General features: G+C 49.3%; 1 protein-coding gene across 2 annotated transcripts in view; it reads right to left on the minus strand.

Annotated features, from left to right (window-relative positions):
- The window catches only part of LOC122184131 (collagen alpha-1(XXVII) chain-like), a 127920-nt gene that overhangs the window by 35255 nt on the left and 74449 nt on the right, over window positions 1–18216 (minus strand). For both annotated transcript variants that reach the window (XM_042878785.1, XM_042878786.1), the window contains exons 26-35: window positions 15787–15840; window positions 13200–13253; window positions 12131–12184; window positions 10064–10117; window positions 3697–3750; window positions 3297–3341; window positions 3095–3139; window positions 2835–2888; window positions 2068–2121; window positions 318–371 (exon numbers count right to left, since the gene is read on the minus strand). In XM_042878785.1, coding sequence (XP_042734719.1) covers window positions 318–371; window positions 2068–2121; window positions 2835–2888; window positions 3095–3139; window positions 3297–3341; window positions 3697–3750; window positions 10064–10117; window positions 12131–12184; window positions 13200–13253; window positions 15787–15840 — 522 coding nt within the window. The remainder of the gene's footprint in view (window positions 1–317; window positions 372–2067; window positions 2122–2834; window positions 2889–3094; window positions 3140–3296; window positions 3342–3696; window positions 3751–10063; window positions 10118–12130; window positions 12185–13199; window positions 13254–15786; window positions 15841–18216) is intronic.

An 18216-nucleotide genomic window follows, 5' to 3' on the forward strand; every position in this document is an offset into this window, starting at 1 on the left:
AGAGATGTTTTCTGAAAGCCTTTCCGTGTAGACAAGAAGGTGCATTCATGGCCCTGAAGCAGAGCACCCTCCCTCATAACCACTGGAGGAGCTCAGTCCCCACAGAGCTGAGGTTTGGGAACTGGTGGGACTTTGTCTGAGGGTATTTTTACACTTGAGACCTCGGCTCTTCTTGTTCCGTGTTGGAAGCTGCCTACATCTCTGGTCTCAAGCACTTCCTTCTCCACTCAGACTTGGGGCTTATGACAGAGCTGAAATTCATTGCCAAGCTCCTTCTCAAGCTCTGATAGGGAAATCGCACAAAGGGTTTTTCTTACCTTCATGCCAGGTTCACCTGGGAGGCCAGGTTGTCCCATTGGGCCAGGCGGTCCCTGTGAAAAAAAAAAAGAAGACAGACAATGAAAAAAACCTTTGTAACCAAGCAGAAAACAAGATCAAAGACATAATTCCTTTAGCAGAGACCTCCCGGGACAGCACAGCCCTGGTTGCAATGCAATCACCGCCCGGAGCTGGCTCAGGGTATGCAGCATCAAAGAGGCACAGCCTGGCTCCTGCGAGGGCTCTGTTCATCTCCCACGCCCCCATTCTCCCCTGTAACTCCTTCCAGCCCTCTGCTTGCTAAGGCTGCTGATCCTGGCAGAGGGGCTGGCACCCCACTGACAGCCAAAACCTATGGGAAGGCATGCAGATAGAGGGAAGGTATTCTTCCTTGATGTCACAGCTTTGCAACAGTGGGGCCACTCAACATCTTTGGCACCAATGCCAATTGAGAGCTTGAATCTTTCTACATTTTCTACTACCCTGGGAAGAATGACAATCCGTAAGACAAGACCAAAGCCTGTCTTTAAAGGATTCCAGGGAGTTATTTACTTAGGATATTTGCTTTCCAGGCAGCACTCTCCTTACTCTTTGCAGTACGGAATAAAGGAAAAAAGAGCACATAGTCAAAGAGAGCACTCGGCTGCCCAGGGAAGGCAGCCAGTTCCTGGCTTGCTGCAATGGATTCAGGCAGAGGAGGGAGCAGGGTGAGTGTTGGGTTTATTAACGAATGGTCAAGTCACGCAATGAGAAAATTCGAGCTCCAATGAAAGCAAAAATCCTGCTTTGGTTTCTCCAGAGGTGCCAGTGCAGAGAAAGGCTCCTGGAAGAGGCACAGATTTGAATAAAGCTCTGTACTTTCTTGGTTGGCAGTATCCATAGTGGCTTGGTAGCAGCTTTCCAGCTCCCCAGTGTGGTTTACCATGCTCAGAGCCCGCTCCATCCAGTCTAGCAGCCATGAGAATGGAAACTTTCATGACTCATACACTTTGCAGTAGGCTGTATTAAAAGGTACCTTTGCTGCTGTTTTCACAACCAAGTGAAACATCATGGCTGCTTTACAGTTTCCATACAGGGATGTATGGAAAGGAGCTACCAAGGGGAACTGGTACACTCAGACAAAAATGCTGATATTTCATGGAGAATCAAATAGAGCACAGTCTGTAGATGAGCCAGGGGGAAGGCATGGGGCATCTCCTGCAATCCATCAGGACACTGTTCAGCAGCTGCTGCTGCTGCTTTGGTTATGGTGTGTTTGTGCCATTGCTTCATGGCAACAAGAACCCAAAAAGCACTGTCAGCAGCAAAGGTGTTTCTCAGAGCTCCTTTCACTGCCTGCAGTGACTTGAGCAGGGACTGCCTTGGCCCTCCACAACTGTGCCTCGCCAGTGAGCAGGACAGAAAATAACACTTCTCAGTTTGAAGGCTACAGTTTGTCCCTGGCTCTGTATTGTGGTATGGTGTGGTGGTAAAGCCATGCCTGGGATGTGTTTGTGAGAGCTTTGAAATGTTGCCCTTGTTGTGAAGATGGGGACACCCAGATACCAGCTGTGTGTCTATGGCTCGAGATGAGAATGATGTTTGAATTTCTGTCTCTCACTGTTTGCTTTGGAAGTTGAAATTCAGACTTGAGTGAAGTCTTTCCTGCTCACGTCCCTGGGTGTGGAAGTTTGCACCTCTGTCACCTCTGTCAGAAGGTGCCTCTCTCTAGGTGAAGGAAAAAGAAATAAGAGCCAAGACCAGACCTACCTTATGGCCCATTTCTCCCAAAGGTCCAGGTGGTCCCTGTGGTCCTTGTGGACCCTGGAAAACGGAGACACAAGGTCCTTCTCATACAACTGTTTTTATTTCTGAAGGGCACCATTTCCTGTAAGGTAAAACACCGGTTCCCTCCCACATCACAGCAGAGCTATGGGCAGCAAGATGGAAAGACCACAGTGGGTGTACTGAGTCACCATAACAGTTCAGAAGGCCCTTCACCATCTCTCTCTCACCTCTAACAACTGCAGTTGGTAACCTGGAAGTGTCTGGTATGCTTTCCTGTCTCTGTCCTGGTCCGTCCCATAGACACAGACGGCAGGAGATAACTCTCAGCCTGCTTTAATGGGGCCGTGCCCTTCCCCAGGTCTGTGTCTTCATCTGACATCTCCCAGTGCCTCCCCCAAGGCTGGGGTCTCACTTCTGGCACTGCAGCCTCCCTCCTGGTCTCCACCCATCCCAACTCTCATTACATCTGACTCCATCTCAGACCCAACCTTGCCTTTCTTGCCTCCATTTCCTCCCAAAATCCAGCCTGCTCCAACACTCTCCATGCTGACCCATGCCTCTTTTATGCTTTTCAGGGATCTGACCTCATCTTTTCTCGTGCCTTGTAGGGCTCTAGTCAAGTCTTTCACATCTCTGACCTCACTGCAACTGGCAGAGACAGAGAAATTGGGAGTGGGAAGGAGTAGGGACAGAGAAAGCAATGAGGTGTCTGTGTGTGACAGATGTAGAGAGAGTCATAAGGCACTTGCCGGGTCGCCTGGTGCCCCTTTTGCTCCTGGAGGTCCAGAAGGCCCTTGGATACCCTAGGAAAAAGAAACACACCAAGGTCAGCTCCAACCCCACGGCAACCTCGTGGCAGTAACATGTATCTCAAAAGCTCCAACAAAGAGTGGAGAGGTGGTCCTGTAAGTATGAGATGTCCGAGTCTTTCCTCCAGGACCAGGACCCAGAACTTAGGAACTGGAGTGAAAATGAATTTCTAAAAGGAAGCACTCTCATGGACACTTACTGGAAAGCCACGGGATCCTGTCTCCCCAGTCTCACCCATCTTCCCCTGTGAACACACAGTGACAGATGTTAGCAGCTGGATCTGTGCTCAGACACCTGTGGTGTTTTGGCCAGAAGAAGCTGCAGGTCCCTGGGCACTGTGTGCATCCCCGGAGGGGTTTGACACCTTGCCACATTGGGCAGGTGCTGGCTGCAGGACGTACCTGCAGCCCATCTGGCCCCAGCTTGCCTGGCTCCCCTGGACGGCCCTGCAAAGCAAAAAGACAAACACACGTTGGCAGGAGCACAAATGGTATCGGTGATGCTCTTCTGCACCAGCCTACCTGCTCTTGCATTTTTCTCCACCAGATATCCCCTCCAGATCCCTGCAGCTCTTGAAAGTCTGATTGCCCAGCACCCTGCCCTGAGGAGCACCCCAACCAGCAGGCAGTTTGGGCAATGAGCGACATGACCCAAGTTTCTTTGAGCAAACACTGCTTTGGAGGAAGGTTTGCTTTTGCTGCATAAAGGACTCGTTCCTGCTGGCTGGTGCTCACGGTGCCATTGTGACCTTGGTCTGTCCACAACACAGCCTAGAGCAGTCTCAGCCAGGCTGGTGCTCACCTTGGCACCTCGTGACCCTGGCTCGCCTACTGGTCCATCAGGCCCTCTGGCACCCTGCAAAAAGGCAAAAGAGAGAAGAAAAAATGAAGGTTTGACTCACTGGGAAGTACAGTAGCACCCTAGCTGTGGTCTGGGGAAGCCAATCGTGTATGGAGGCTGAGCAGGGCAGTCCAGGACTCAAAAGATCCCTTCTGTGCTTTGTTCTGTTTCATTTCCAACCATTTGCCAACACACAGCACCAGAACATTTTTATTCCCTTTTAAACTTAATTACCAGCTGCAAACCAAAGCCAGAGGAGAAAGGCGTGTGAGGAACAGCCTTACTTTCAGGCAATGCTTACACAATGACGGCTTTGCAGTGCACAGGCTCACAGTTCTAGCCTTATTGATATCAGATCCCTTCCTTCCTATAAACGCTGCTTTTCCAGCTGCTCCTTGGCATATCACACTGCTTCGTGGTCACAACTGGGACAATAAAGCCTACAAAATGGTGGGGTCACCACCATTAGAGCTTTTCAAGAACCATGGAGATGAGGCACTGAGGGACAAGGTCAGTGGGCATGATAGGGCTGGGTTGGGGTTGGACTTGGTGATCTTAGTGGTCTTTTTTCCAAGCTTAGTGATTCCATGATTCTATGACGAAACACACGGACAGGTACATGAGTTCCCAGCTGAAGTTACAGCTCCCTGCTCTTTAAGGAAGGGGCTGCTGTCAGGAATCAGGCAGTGCTTGTGCATGTGCATGCCAGAAGAAGAGCAGCTGGCCATGCCTGCTTTGTCATCTCTGGTCTTGGGGCCAGCATCTGTACCTGGGTGGGTCCAAGAGGCAGGGGAGACCTGAGATGCACGGGACACCCAATGTGCTGGTGGAACCTACAGGAGCCCAGGTGCCAAGGGATCCCGGTGAGCTCAGGTGTGCTGCAGGAGGGGAAGGTGTTCTTCCAGAGGGTCTCAGCTGTGAGAGCCCTGGTCTTGCAAAGAGGACCCATGACTGAGCTTCGAGCTGCAGCAGAGAATGCACAGCCCTCTGCACCGCTCGAACCCCAGAAACCCACATGTCACACTGATGGAGAATAAACAGAGCTGTGGTCAGGCAAAATAAAACGGAATAAAAAGGGAATACTGAGAGACTGTATTAATGCATGTCATGTTCACAATCAGGCTGTGATCTCAGCTGGGACTCTCAGGCGCTACTGCAATATAAATAATAAATAATAACACAGAGCGGTGCTAGAATGTAATGGTAAGAGGAATTCTGAGAGTGGGCCAACGCGGAAATAGAGAAAACAGGAGCCAATGTGCTTAATCGGGATGCGAGCCCAGTGCCAAAAGTAATAAGAGCATCAGGGAGCCAACATGTTAGAAAAGCAACTCCAAAATGACAGGCACAGGGAGAGACTCACAAAGAACGGCAGTGTAACAGCCGAAGATGCGCAGGAAACTTGGCCAAATTGTTACAGCAGACAAATGCTGTCAATATAAAATAATGCAAAAACTTCCACCGTGCTTGGCAAAACCTCGTGCCGCCAAGCACACCAGAGACAAACTAACCAAAAGCCTGCACTGCATGTCAGTAAAACACAGCTCTGCCTGGGCTGCGGGACGGACGGACGGAGGGACAGTGCCTCAGCACAGCGCTGCAGCCAGGGCTGTTTGCCGTATCCACGTTTCCTCCAGCAGAGCCCTGTCAGCAGCATGGCAGGACCTGCCAGGGCAATCTCCCTTCGCAGCAGTCACCTGGCTAATCCCATCACAACACATCTCATCAGCGCCTGACCCAAAAGAGGAGAAAGTGACCCCGTGTTCGAAAATGCATGTGGCAAGCTTCGTCTTCCCCAAGCCTCCTGTGCTCCGACCCAGGATGAAGGCTTCCCCTAATTCGCCCTGACAGGGAAGGCTGCATTCAGCCAATTAGTGAAATCTTCAAATCTCTCTTCTCCTGACAGCGCTGGTTAGAGAGGGGTGAGCGAGGTCCTGGCAGCTCTCCAGCCCATCCTGTGCCAATGCTGCAGCGCACGGCACGCTGCCTTCCCGGGCACACGAGGGCACGCAGGGCACGGACTCATCTTGAGAATGGGGTAGGAGATGCAGTGAGAATGGTTTTCTTGCTGGTGTCAGCATGTGAGGGATAGGTTAGTGGGCAAAGTGGTGATGGGTTGATGGTCAGACTTGATGACCTCAGTGGTCTTTTCCAGCTTTACTGATTCTGTGATCTCCAGGAGCCCATGGAACAGTGAAGGAAGCTTTGCTTTGGTCCATGTGAACATTTGTATGGCAGTGCACAGTTCAGGGGAGGTTCTGCTGGGCCACAGCTGCACACACAGTGTGAACTCTGAGCAGCTTTACAAAGCAAAGAGGAAAAAAAAACGGGGTTGGATGGAGACCTGTCTGCTCCTTTGGGCTGTGCAGAGAGATGCAGGTTCACAGCTGAGGGAGATCTGAGAACCTGTTAACCTGCTGGGGTCAACGCTCAGTGGCATTGCTATGTCCATCCCAAAGAGCACATCCAAAATCTGGTCTGGGGCAGTGCCACCAGACCAGATGACACCTTTTATCCACCTACTGATATTTCACTACCATGGTCCAGCCAAATGAAAAGCAAGCAGATGCCCTCACTGAAGATTGGAGACATCACCAGCCACAGATCCATAACTAACTCTCCCTCAAACATGCTCAATGATTTTTCAGCCAGCTAGCAAGATCCCTGGGAGCAAACCAAAAACACCTCTGCTATTTCTCCATAGGCAATTTTTCAGCTGGGCCTGGAATAAACAACCACTTCCAGGGTGCTTACATAACACCACAAATTCCTTGTGCTTATGAATTCCTGCAGTTTGTGATGTGGGGATGGCTGGCAGGGAGACAGCAGTCCTCCACCAGGTGCACAAGTCCTATCTCCTCTCTGCAGGCTGCACCTGGGCAATAGTGACTGCAAGACGTGGTAGCAAGCTAGAAAAGAGAAATGTTGCTTGGGACTTGGAAAGCCAGCATCCCATCCAGCAAGAGGAGAAAACTCCACAAATATGGCTATTTTTGACTAGAAGAATGGAGCACGGCCACTTCACAGAAGGTTAGGCATGTGTCCAAGAGCTACACTGAAGAGGGATGAAAGGAAGGAAGGCTGGACTTTCAGGTCCCAATTCCTCATCCTTTGGGAATCAAAGAGGGAATGTCATGTCTGTGGAAGACTGCTCAGTTTTGGTTGGATGTACAAAGCAAAGAGATGGGGAGGAACAATGCCTTGTCATGACTGAAAAGAAAGTCACAGTTCTTTAAGGATATTCTTTTCAAAAGTTGTACTTCTATCCTGACAACTCAAAAGCTATCACAACATAAATACAGACCCCAAAAAGGCTCCATTGTTCTTGACAATCAAAACCATATTTGCTATTTACGTTTTCTTCAAAAGTGAAATTGCTTTAATGAAGTCTCCACAAACAGAGCTCATGGAATCCACAAACATCTGGCAGAGGCTGCCTTCATGTTTCCACTCTGAATTGAATTACATCCCTTCTGTAAGCGGGGACAGACAGAGGGTAACGTCTGAAATTACAATTGGGGACCATTTCCCCATCCTGAGAAAACCAAGAGCAAGACAAAGCAGGCAAACACAGAATACTGTGTGCCTGGAATATCTTCTGAGAGTACGAAGAGAAAGAAAACGTGAGAGACAGAGATACAAACCAGAAATCCTCCAGGCAGGAGATCTGCTGGTCCTTACAACAGCAACTTTCCTGCATCATATTCACTGAAATCTGTAGGATCCAAATTGCCTTTCTCTGCTAGTGTTCTTAGAAAGGGTGCCCGTCTTGCAAATTCCATAGGGATTGTATTACTGTGGTTCTGGAGAGGAAACACAGCCCATGGCTGCCAAGCTGAACATCTCTGACATGTTGTACATCACTCTGGGGATGGACATTGCTGGCGGGAGTGGTGTGCTGCAGGACTGCTCCTGAGGGCTTGGCACCCCACCTCTGCATCCAGCTATATCCAAAACCATAAATCCAAACCTGTGCCAGCCGACCTTTGTTTTGGGAACTGGATCCAGTTTGGCTCTTGCTTTTACGAGCGTGATAATAAATATCCCCTTCATCCCTCCTGCTGGTATAAGTGGAGCTTGTACCAAAACGGCCCGGTCAGGCATACCTTCCTGGTGGCTCGAGGACTTCAGGCCAAGAGATGTAAGAAGCTGAAGAGGATTGGACTTGATGAACGTTATGGGTCCCTTCCAGCTTGGGTTGTTCTACGATTGCATGACAGGAGTGAGCCTTGCACAAGTCAGAAGCCCAACACTGCGGCGATGCAGCTGCTGCCATGAGGACAGGCTCAGTGCTGGCAGCAGGGCAATCCCATCCCAGCGCACATCAGAGCCTCTGGCAGACATACCCAGTGTGCTCCCACCTCTCCCAGAGCCCTCACAGCCGGCAGCCTGGGATTCATTCAGAAGGCATTTCCCGTTCAGCTCCCTGCTGCACTTTTACCTTGAGACATTTTCCGCCGTCCACTCAATGCCTCCCGCAGCGGAATGCCTCCACTTTCTCATCTGTCTGCTCACGGACAGCCTGGACAGCTCAATTAATCACTGTGTAGCACACAGAAACCAGGATCCCAGAGGTGCTCTGAGAGCAAGGACACAGAGAGCTTCCTCTGATGGGAGCAGAGATGAAGATGTTCTGCCCAGCCCTGAACTCAAAGATGAATCCCCATACACATCTGCTTGGCTTGGATGTCATTGGTGCCCTTCTAGCTATGCTTCTAAAGCATAGAGATGTTCCAGGGTACATAACTGTGGTTATAGTGCTTTCTAGCTGGTTTTCCATTTCCTTTTGCCAGTCCCAGCTATTCAAATGGAGTATTAGCTCTGGTGTACAGAAACATATGCAGCCCTGGGATGTCCCGAATTCCCCAGGCAGGAGTTGCAGTAGAAGCAGAGTCTGGGGGTGGGCAAAATGTTTAGTTTACTTCAGCCTACGTCTTTGAAAATGAAACATGCAAACAGATATCATAAGGTCCTTGGAGGGAGAAATGCAAAATATGTTGTTACTGGGGCCTTCAGCAGAATACACGTGTGCTTGTTATTAATACTTTGTAAAGCAGCTGGATAAGGGGAAACAACCCACAGCAGAGATGCTCCTGCAATGAATGTCCCGTTGAGGAAGAAGAAAGACTGAGGAGCTCAGTGGGACGAGGGCTGGAGGACACAGCCAGGAAAACAAGCAGCTTTGGCAGGTCTGGAGGTCATTCTGCTGTCGGCTGTCACCCAAATGGAGCAGGAAGAACCACAACGAGTTGACACTGAGTGTTTGTGAAGTATTCACCCAGTGCAACGCGCACTCAGCGCTGTCAGCAGTGCTCGGCAGCGCCGTGCCCCAGTGCCAGGCTGGGGGCCAGCTCTCCCCAGGCAGGGCAAAGGTTCACACGTGCTTCACGCTGGTGCTGTTAGATACACATGGATGAAGTCAGGGCCTTGTGTTATGGGTTGGAAAAACACACAGGAAAGCACAGGCTGTGCTTGTAAATGACAGTGCCAAACACACCTTTCTGACAGCCCTGCAGAACACGGGTAGCACAGGTGCCTTTCCCAGTCCTTTACAAGCATTCCTTTCCCCAGCTGTGACCCACCCTCAGATGACCAAATCTTCACATCCTTACCAGAAGCAGCCACAAACCCTGTCTGACACTGTGGGAGGTTGGGACAAGGCTGAACTCCTTTCACAACAGCACACTCCGATAACCTTCTGCTCACCCCCATCACTTGCATATCACTTGTTTCACAGCATCTCAGAAATGGGCCTGCAGAGGTGCTGCCCCAACCTCTGTGAAGATTTGCACCCCAAAACCCATCAGCCAGATTCACAGAATCGTAGAATTGTTAAAGTTGGAAAGATGATGTTCAGTCCCAGCCCACCCCCATGCCCACCGACACGTCCCTCAGTGCCACATCTCCACAGGTCTGGAACACTTCCATGGATGGTGACCCCAGCACTGCCTTGGCAGCTGCGTCAGTGCAGCACCGCTCCTTGTGAGAAGGAATGTTCCCCAATACCCAGCCTGAACCCCCCAGCACGACGTGGGGCCAACACCTCTCATCCTATTGCTGCTCCCCAGGAGCAGAGGCTGACCCACCTCACCACAACTCCTTTCAGGGATTGCAGGGAGCGATGAGGTCTCCTCTGAGCCTCCTCTGCTCCACACTGAGCCATCCCAGCTCTCTCAGCTGCTCCCCACAGTGCTGTGCTCAGACCTCCCACAGCTCGGTTGCCCTTCTCTGGACACTCTCCAGGGTTTCAACGTCTTTCTTGCCTTTCTTGATCCCTCTTCCAAAGGCCAGAAGAGAAAAGGCATTACAGCCTGCAGGGAGCACTTACCCGGCGGCCCTTCACCCCTCTGATCCCTGGTGCACCACGGGCTCCTGCCGGACCCTGCAGGGAGAGGGAGCACAGTGAGGATGTGGGAGGTGGGCAGATGATACCCCATGTCCCCTCATCAGCCATAGAGCCCCTACCAGCAGGTGGGCTCCCGAGCTCCTGCCAACCCACAGCCACGTCTACTTGGCTGCAAACAGTCTTTTTCCGAACGCACTGATTGTCTCTCGGTTATCAACATTTAAGCAAGGCTTTCTGGCTGAGGTCTGTATGCTTGAGCTGTCTGTGTAAGTGGTACCGTTTGAGCATCCAGTTGAGCATCCAGAATTCCCTCCACAACTATTAAAAGCAGCTGTTGCGCCGTATCAGCACAAAACATAATAATAACCAGGACGTTTTCTTCACTTACCCAAATACAAAATCAGACACCTCATCTTAGGTATCCAAGTTTGCTTTTTTCAACCTAACTCTGATTTTATTTTTGGGCAATTGTTGCCCTGTGAATGCTGCACAAATATAATATCTGTGCTGGCAGACAGATGCTGCTTTCATTCAGACTATTGGTGTCCCTCTCACCTTTACAGAAAAGCTTTGGGTCTTCTTTGTTCTCTCTTGATTCAGTGAGTGCATATGTGAAATACAGAAGAAAATGTAAGAGCTTTCTTTGGTCAAAGTGCGTATCAGATTCAGATATGAGGGATGTGTTCAATCAATAGGACTTATGACTATATTACAACTTTAGAAACCAATATATGAATTTGGTACCTTTCTGCTGTCAGAAAAGAAAACCTCAGACTGACACACTCACTTTCTCAAAAATTCCACATCAAGTTTGCTATTTATATATTAATAATTTCTGCCAACTGCCAATGCTGCAAGCTGGGCTTGTGAATCTCCCTACTGCTTGTACCACTGCTGCTCATAAAGATCTCACTTTTGGAGCTGAGTTATTCTGCATGGCATGCATGTCCAGAACACGAACACTGAGCTGTCTGCAGTGAAAATGGAAAGGTTGGTTTATGGCAACTCTACTTGTAATCACAGTAAAACTTTGGCTGATGAGGTCAGTAGTGAGTGGCACGGCAAGCAGTAGATGTGTCAGATGCCTGCTTTATAGAGATTTTTATGATAAACACATACTGAAATGAAATTCTTTGTTGGTACTTGGAATATCCTACTGAAAGTCTTGGGCTATCCCAAATAGCTCATTAAAAGATTAATTGAGGTGGCAAAATTTGGAGGGCAGAAATTAGATACCATGCTGGGAATGTGAAGAAAGTATTACAGAAGATGAGTAACCTTTAGTTACCTTTGTGTATATACCTCATCTTCGAAACCACAAACTAACACAAAAAGTATACCATGATGGTGAGCAGGAAGGGGGAAAAGGAATTCAGAAACCTCAGTGAGCTGAAATCAAGGGCAGAGTCTCCTACTATTGACTACACCTTTGCTTCCCATTCACCCTCTGCTGAATTAATCAGGCTCACTGGCTAGCTTCCTCTTGAGGAGCATAACAGCCGAAGACAAATAACAACAACACGCCACAGGTCTGGCTGCAGAAGTGAATAATGAAGGTTGTTTGGTGGAGAAACAGGAAGAAACAGCTGGAGCTAATAAGAGCAGGGATTTAATATTAGCGGATTATTTGATTTGCTGGCTTTGCTGGGAAGTTTGTCTTATTGAATTACGACTTTTTAAAATGCAACCTTGTAGGAAACATTTTGCTTGGATGAACCTGTTGGTCATTTGCCTGCAGGAGAACAGGGCACTGAAGGAAATGGAAGGACCGCTGCCTCTGGTGGGCGCTGAGCATCCCCACGCTCCCACACCAGGCAAAGCTGCCATGAAGCTGAAGGCCAAACCTTTGGCACTCCCCACTCCACTCCTGTAATCTTCCTCCTGATTCACCACAACGTGGCAATTCACATGCTGAGCAAAATTGGTTCATAAACTGTCCTTCAAACTCGAATCAGCTGAGGCAGTTGTTTGATTCAACACATGAACACCCAAGACACGGGATGCTGACTGCTGGTGTGCACTGTTACAGGGATTATAAGTTTTACTTACTGCTGGTCCAGGAATTCCGGGAAAACCCACTGCTCCTGGTATCCCAGGGTGCCCCTGCAAGGGAAGGAAGAACAGCTGGTGTGAGTCTCTGGAACGTGCCCAGCCCTTTTCACCTCCAAGTGAAAAGACAGAAAATGAGGCACTGCTGCTGCTTGCAGGTCAGGCAGGGCTGTTATTTGCTGAGGTAAAAGAGCTTATGAGCAGATGGCCCAGGCCAGGCTGTCAGCCCAGCCCCAGCTTTGCTAGCAACTGAAGCAGCTAGGTTTTCTGAACAAACCAGAACACAGTGGGCTGAATTACTGCAACAATCTTTGGGTCCTGCACTAAGGTACATAGGGGGTGCATATCAGAGTGAGACAGGAATTCATCATCCTTCCCAAACAAGCATCCCCAAAGAGAAGCAAACAGCACAGTAAAGCAGCACGGTGTAAAGCTGCCCAAGCAGCTCCTCATCTCCAGCTGCCTCTGACAACACAGCAGGATGTGAACAACAGAGGTTTGGGAATCCCTGCTCCCAAACCGATCTGTTCAAAAGCCAGGCTGCTTGGGAAAAGGTCATCATGGAACAACAGAATCCTTAAGGTTGGAAAAGATCTCTAGGATCAAGCCTAACCATCAACCCACCCCACCATGCCCACTGACACGTCCCTCAGAGCCACATCTCCATGGTTCTGGAACACCTCCAGGGATGGTGTACCCACCACTCCCCAGCAGTCTGTGCCAGACTTTCTGAGAAGAAATTTCCCTAATATGCAATCTCAATGTCCCCTGGCACAACTTGAGGCCTGCAGGTAATCCTTCAGGTGCCACAGCTTGAGCCTCCTAGTTGTCTCTATTTGACACAGGTCCTCAGCTGTGGAGATGCAGAACACACGTAGGAACCCAATGTTTCTCTGCAAGAGAGACTAAGGCTGGGGAGTGGTGGTTCCTCAATAAACAATCAAATGGCATCCCCATCCAATAGAGACAGGAAGGATTTAGCTATTCTCATGCAAACCCAAAGACCCAATTCCCTAGGACAGAGAGAGAGGCAGCAGCAAGAGCAAGAGAATGCAGACTTACTCCTTACCATCGACCCCTTGACTCCAGGAGGGCCTGGAGGTCCCACTGAGCCACGGTCACCCTGGGAGAGACAAAGGTTTGGAAGTGAAAGTGAGGAATTATGATTTACACATAATGATCTACAGCAATGAAATAACTGAAAGATCCCCCCATTGCAGTCTGTGCTACCAGATTTCTGCCAGGAAGGCTTCTGGCACAGAACACAAGTCATCGTCTTTCAGGTTTCCATTTCATCAGAGCAGCTAATGGACAACAACAAGTACGAGCTGACCTTCTGTATCTGAGGAGATGTATCTTCAAACACTGAGGGATAAGAATTAAGCAACCAAGCCCACCTTTGAGTACCCACAGGGCTGAGGCTGGATCCCAACCATGGCACCACATGACTGTGTCCTACACCACCACCACCACGTTCTGATGATTTCAGGGACGTGGATTGGAGAGCTATGGACTTGAGGGCTGAGAATCACAGCCATAAAACACAAAGAGACTGTCTGGAATGGGTGGCTTTGCTTTCAAGAGACCGCAGGCATTTTTGGGGGACCCCTTGTCCTGCAGGGCACACACTGAGACCACAGCACAAACAGCAGCCATCTGCAGACCTGTGTTTTTGGGGAGCCAGATGAAGGTATCAGCTCTTTTAAAACAAGCCAACATTTGGCATTAAAATAAATAACATACCCCACCTGCAGAACGTGTCACTTCTCCAAGCACACCCTTGGCCAAGGACAGGGGATGAGGCACAAGACTGTGAGCATCACCATGACCATTGGTGTGTGGCTCTGGCCATGGGATCTGAATTGCTTCTTTTTTGGGGACAGCAGCAATTCCCACCACCACTGCCCCCACAGCCCTGGCAATGCACAGGGAATTAGGTGTGTAATGCCTGTGTGCTCAGGGGGATGAGGAAGGAGGAGTCAGCAAACGCTGCCAAGCAGTTTACGCCCAAATTCTGACCTACCTTCCAGCAGTTATACTGTAAGGGGAAATATTTTCTGGGCTCTAAGCATCTTATTAAAAACAAGCTCCAGAGTGTGTGTTGTCACCAGTTGGCCCTTGTAAACCAACATACTTTTTTTTTTTTTTTTCTTTCCTGTGAATGTATGGATTTTATTAAGTATGTATTAACTGTATTGTTCTCTTTGATAATCTTTGGATCCTACTGGCTTCAGCCTTAAGTTTTGCAGCTCTCAGGGTAGGGATTGCTGACTCAGCTCTGTCTAACGAAAGCACATTTCCCACTTCATTTAGCTCGCAGCAACATAGTAAGCTGCAGGACGCTATGCCAACTGGAGGCCTGGTTGAGGTTTTGATTTGATGATAGCTATTTTTGTCATCCCTAAGTTTGTGTTGGTAGAGAAGGAGAAGTCTGATAGAAATCGCAGCTGTGCTGAGGATCTCCTAGGGCAGATTTTCAAAGGGTTTGCCTTGACACAAACGTAACATGGCCATGTACAGAGTCAATCTGTAGCAGAAGGATAGCTCACGTGGTCATTGGCTTAGGAGTCAGTAGGGCCAGATGGGAATTTACTTCCCACATCTCCTGCATGGCAGCCTCCTCATTCCTCACTTAATTCAGAGCAGCAGATATAGCTCTCAGTCACTGAGAGACAGCGACTCGGATGCTCCACGGCTTTATTCCTGTTTTCCTTCTGTAAAACACAGCTCACACCACTTTTTTTCACATCCTCCCTTTTACTCCTTGCACGCTTTGAGACTTTGGACTCAGCCTGCTTCTGCTACTGCCCTGACACAGCAGAGAGGGCACAGGGCTCCCAGGGCTGCTGCAGGCAGCAATGAAATGCACCTACAGCAAACACATCATGTCACAGAGGTGTGACATCATTACTCAGAGGACAGTGCTTGGAAGGACAGAAGAGAGAGAGCTGAAGTGTGGAATGCATCATATGGCACTCTAATGGAAAAAATGAATTAATGGGCATTTACTTCTTTTTTATAGAAAATAAAGTCGTTTTTCCTCCTAAAAGAAGCAGGTATCAGTACTGCACAGCAGAGGGCACCAGCCCTTAGCAGCATGCCCAATGCAACCACCAGACAGGCAGACAGCGTGGGGCTGGTCAAACGAAAAGGGGAGGGGGTCTGGAGCAGCCTCTGCTTGGGCATGGGTCTGCATTCTCACTCTAGAATTTGGTGAGCCTCCCTGCTGAGCACAGGCTCAGCCCCGGTTCTGTGTGCCCCTAATGACAAGACAGCAAGTACATCTCTGCACACATCTGCAATCTGCTCTCCTTGGACTCACCCCCTGACCAGGAACCAGGGCTGATAGTTCCTTTCATTCAGCTCCTTCATTCCCAGAAGAAAAGGCAGAACTAACTGTCAGACACGAGATTTCTGGCAGATTATCAATGAATAAAACTTAAAAGAATCGGTGTTCTCAGAGAATATTTAACAACCTCTCCTTGGCGGGTAAATGCACGCTAATTTGCCTGGCCCAAGACTAGCTCAGACATCCTGGACATGCTGCATTCCCAGCTGGGTGTTGCACAGAAAATTAAACCTCTTCAATACTCCCCCATCCCAGTCTCCCTCATCCTGCAAAGTTAGAGCAACTGATTCATTGCCAGCAATCTTACCTTTTCTCCCACTATTCCAGGCTCCCCTACTGGACCAATGAATCCCATTAGACCCTGAGGCATGAGAAAAGAAAAGCACAATTAATTCTCGGTTCCACTTGCTGGAAAGTAAACAATTTCTTTGGTTTGCCTTGCTGGTTAAGGCAGTCCAGCATCCCCTGTGTGCTGCTCAGCAATTCCTACTGGCTACCAGAGCAGACAGGGTGCTCCCAGTCATAGCAGCATTGAACTCCACAGCTGGTTTTGCTTTGGGCCAGCTGGGACAGCAGCACTGGGATCTGTGAGAGCCACAGTGCACACTACAGGGGATGAGTTAAGAACATTTCCTAGAGAGGCTGAGCTTGTAGCGTGGCTTTGTTTTGCAAGCATTTCCCTAAACGTCAGCACAGCTTCCCCAAGAGCATTGATAGTGGGAGCTCCCGGGTTGCACACACTAGGAGTCACCATTATTTTCACTGCTGCACTGGCTAGATTTCCTCTGGGTTAATTGGACCTTTGTGCAAACTCATTTCGCCTTGGATAGTGTCACATTATTGGGATGTCGGCAGGAAATAAAGGTCTGAGGGGTCAGCAGGGCAGCAGGTCTGTCCCAGTACTCACAAACTATCTTTTAACATCATTTGTCAGCATTTAACAGCATTTGGGCTAATGAAGAAAACACAGACCTGCTGTTAAACAGGGAGATGGAAACATGCCATTTCAAGATAAGGTTCTGGAGCATTGACGTACAGCATCCTTCCTACTAACTTAGCAGGTTTCTGGCTCTGGAGATTTAAAGCATTGTCCTCTGTGCCACCGTCAGCTCTCACTATGCAGCCCTCATGATTTTGTCCCCAGTCTCAGCAAGGCTTGTTGGGAAACAGATATATTTAGGTAGTTAATCCAGTGAGTCTGTAATGGAGGGGATCCATCTGCTGGAACACCTCACAACCTGCCCACGGCTGGCAGGGCGGTGCCAGTTCAGCCATGCTCCAGCTTGTTTGGTTCTGGGAGGGAGCCTGAGTGCTGCTGGGAGGTGGCTGCTGAGCAAGGCATGGACGGGATGGATTCTCCATTGGTATTGCCTGGATGAGAACTCCAAATGCCAAGAGACTTCACGCGTTAATGTTCTTCCCGTGGTACAATTAAATGCCATCCTATGAGCATCACTGAAGATGGGAGCTCCTCATTGAGGCACTGATGGGCTCAGCAGAAGCACTGAGCAGCCACACATGGCTCTGGAGCTGCAGAGCCCTTGTCATGCTCATGGGAGCAATGTCCAGGTGAGGAGTGTTTGGAAAAACTCCGGAGAGCTCAGAGCCTGGAATGAGGTGCTTGCACTAGAAATTCATCCAGGGGAGATGTCCTAGGCACCTGCCATGCCACTGTGCCGTGATGGAAATATCAGTTAACTTTGAGAAGACATCCACTATCAGGATAGCTTTGCTATCCCAATGCCACCAACCCTTCCAACATCAGCACAGGCTGCACTGACAGGAGGACAATGGAGACCCAATGCAGGAACCACTGGGACAGCAGGCAAATGCTCAGCATCTGCATAAGCAAGGTTGCCACTGGGTGGCATTGCTGAAGGCTGATGAATCAATTACCCATCCAATTAGGCACAAGTGCACATACTTAGCTGATAACTGCTGCAGATCACTGAAGTTTTCCAGTAGCCCAAGGCCATGAAGAAAGCAAATGCTGAATCAGAATGGCATAGCAATGAGATGAAACAAAGAAATGTATGCTGAACAAGAAGGGGATGACAGAGAAAAAGAATTAAGAAAGAGTCCATTCATTTCCAGTTTCTCAAAAACCTGCAGAATCCCTCTCCCTGGGAAGGTATCTCAGGGTTTCTTCAGTGACCTTCAGAAGAATGGGGACTCGCTGCTTTTGCAGCAAGTGTTGTCACCATTCAGAACAGTACTGAGCTGGGACCCTGCAGTGCAGATGGGCTTCCAGCACAGGAGCTCTGCAGTGTTTGCAGCCAACGCTGTCTGCTCTGGGCTACATCAAGTTTGCAGGCAGCCAGAACACCAAATGGACATGCCAAGGTAAGTTACTGAAGTACCTGAAACAACTGGGGGAGATAGGGTAATGACGTTCTTCACCAGCCAAAGTGGTAGAGACACAGAGGGAGCGCATGCAGCAGAATGTTTAGATCTAAAGGCCAGAGGAGTCATTGCTGGCCAACATTAAACCAAAGCATAGATGAACAGTGGACATTACACTAAAATGGCTGCAGCGTAATGTATTTTCCCAGGTTCCTGGGACTGGAAAAAAGCCCTACACCACACACAGCTCCAGGCAGTGCCGTGTAACGGTGCACGTGAAGTCCCAGCAGCGGTGGCTGCGCAGCACACAGGCAAAAATGTAAAAGATGTATATGAGACGGAAGGTTCAGCATATCGCTGTGATTCTGGCTGCACTCCCCAGCCAAGGGCACGG

This window comes from Lagopus leucura, unplaced genomic scaffold, assembly GCF_019238085.1.
Source record: "Lagopus leucura isolate 7727_CA_CO unplaced genomic scaffold, USGS_WTPT01 Super-Scaffold_100022, whole genome shotgun sequence".
NCBI classification, from domain to species: Eukaryota; Metazoa; Chordata; class Aves; order Galliformes; family Phasianidae; genus Lagopus; species Lagopus leucura.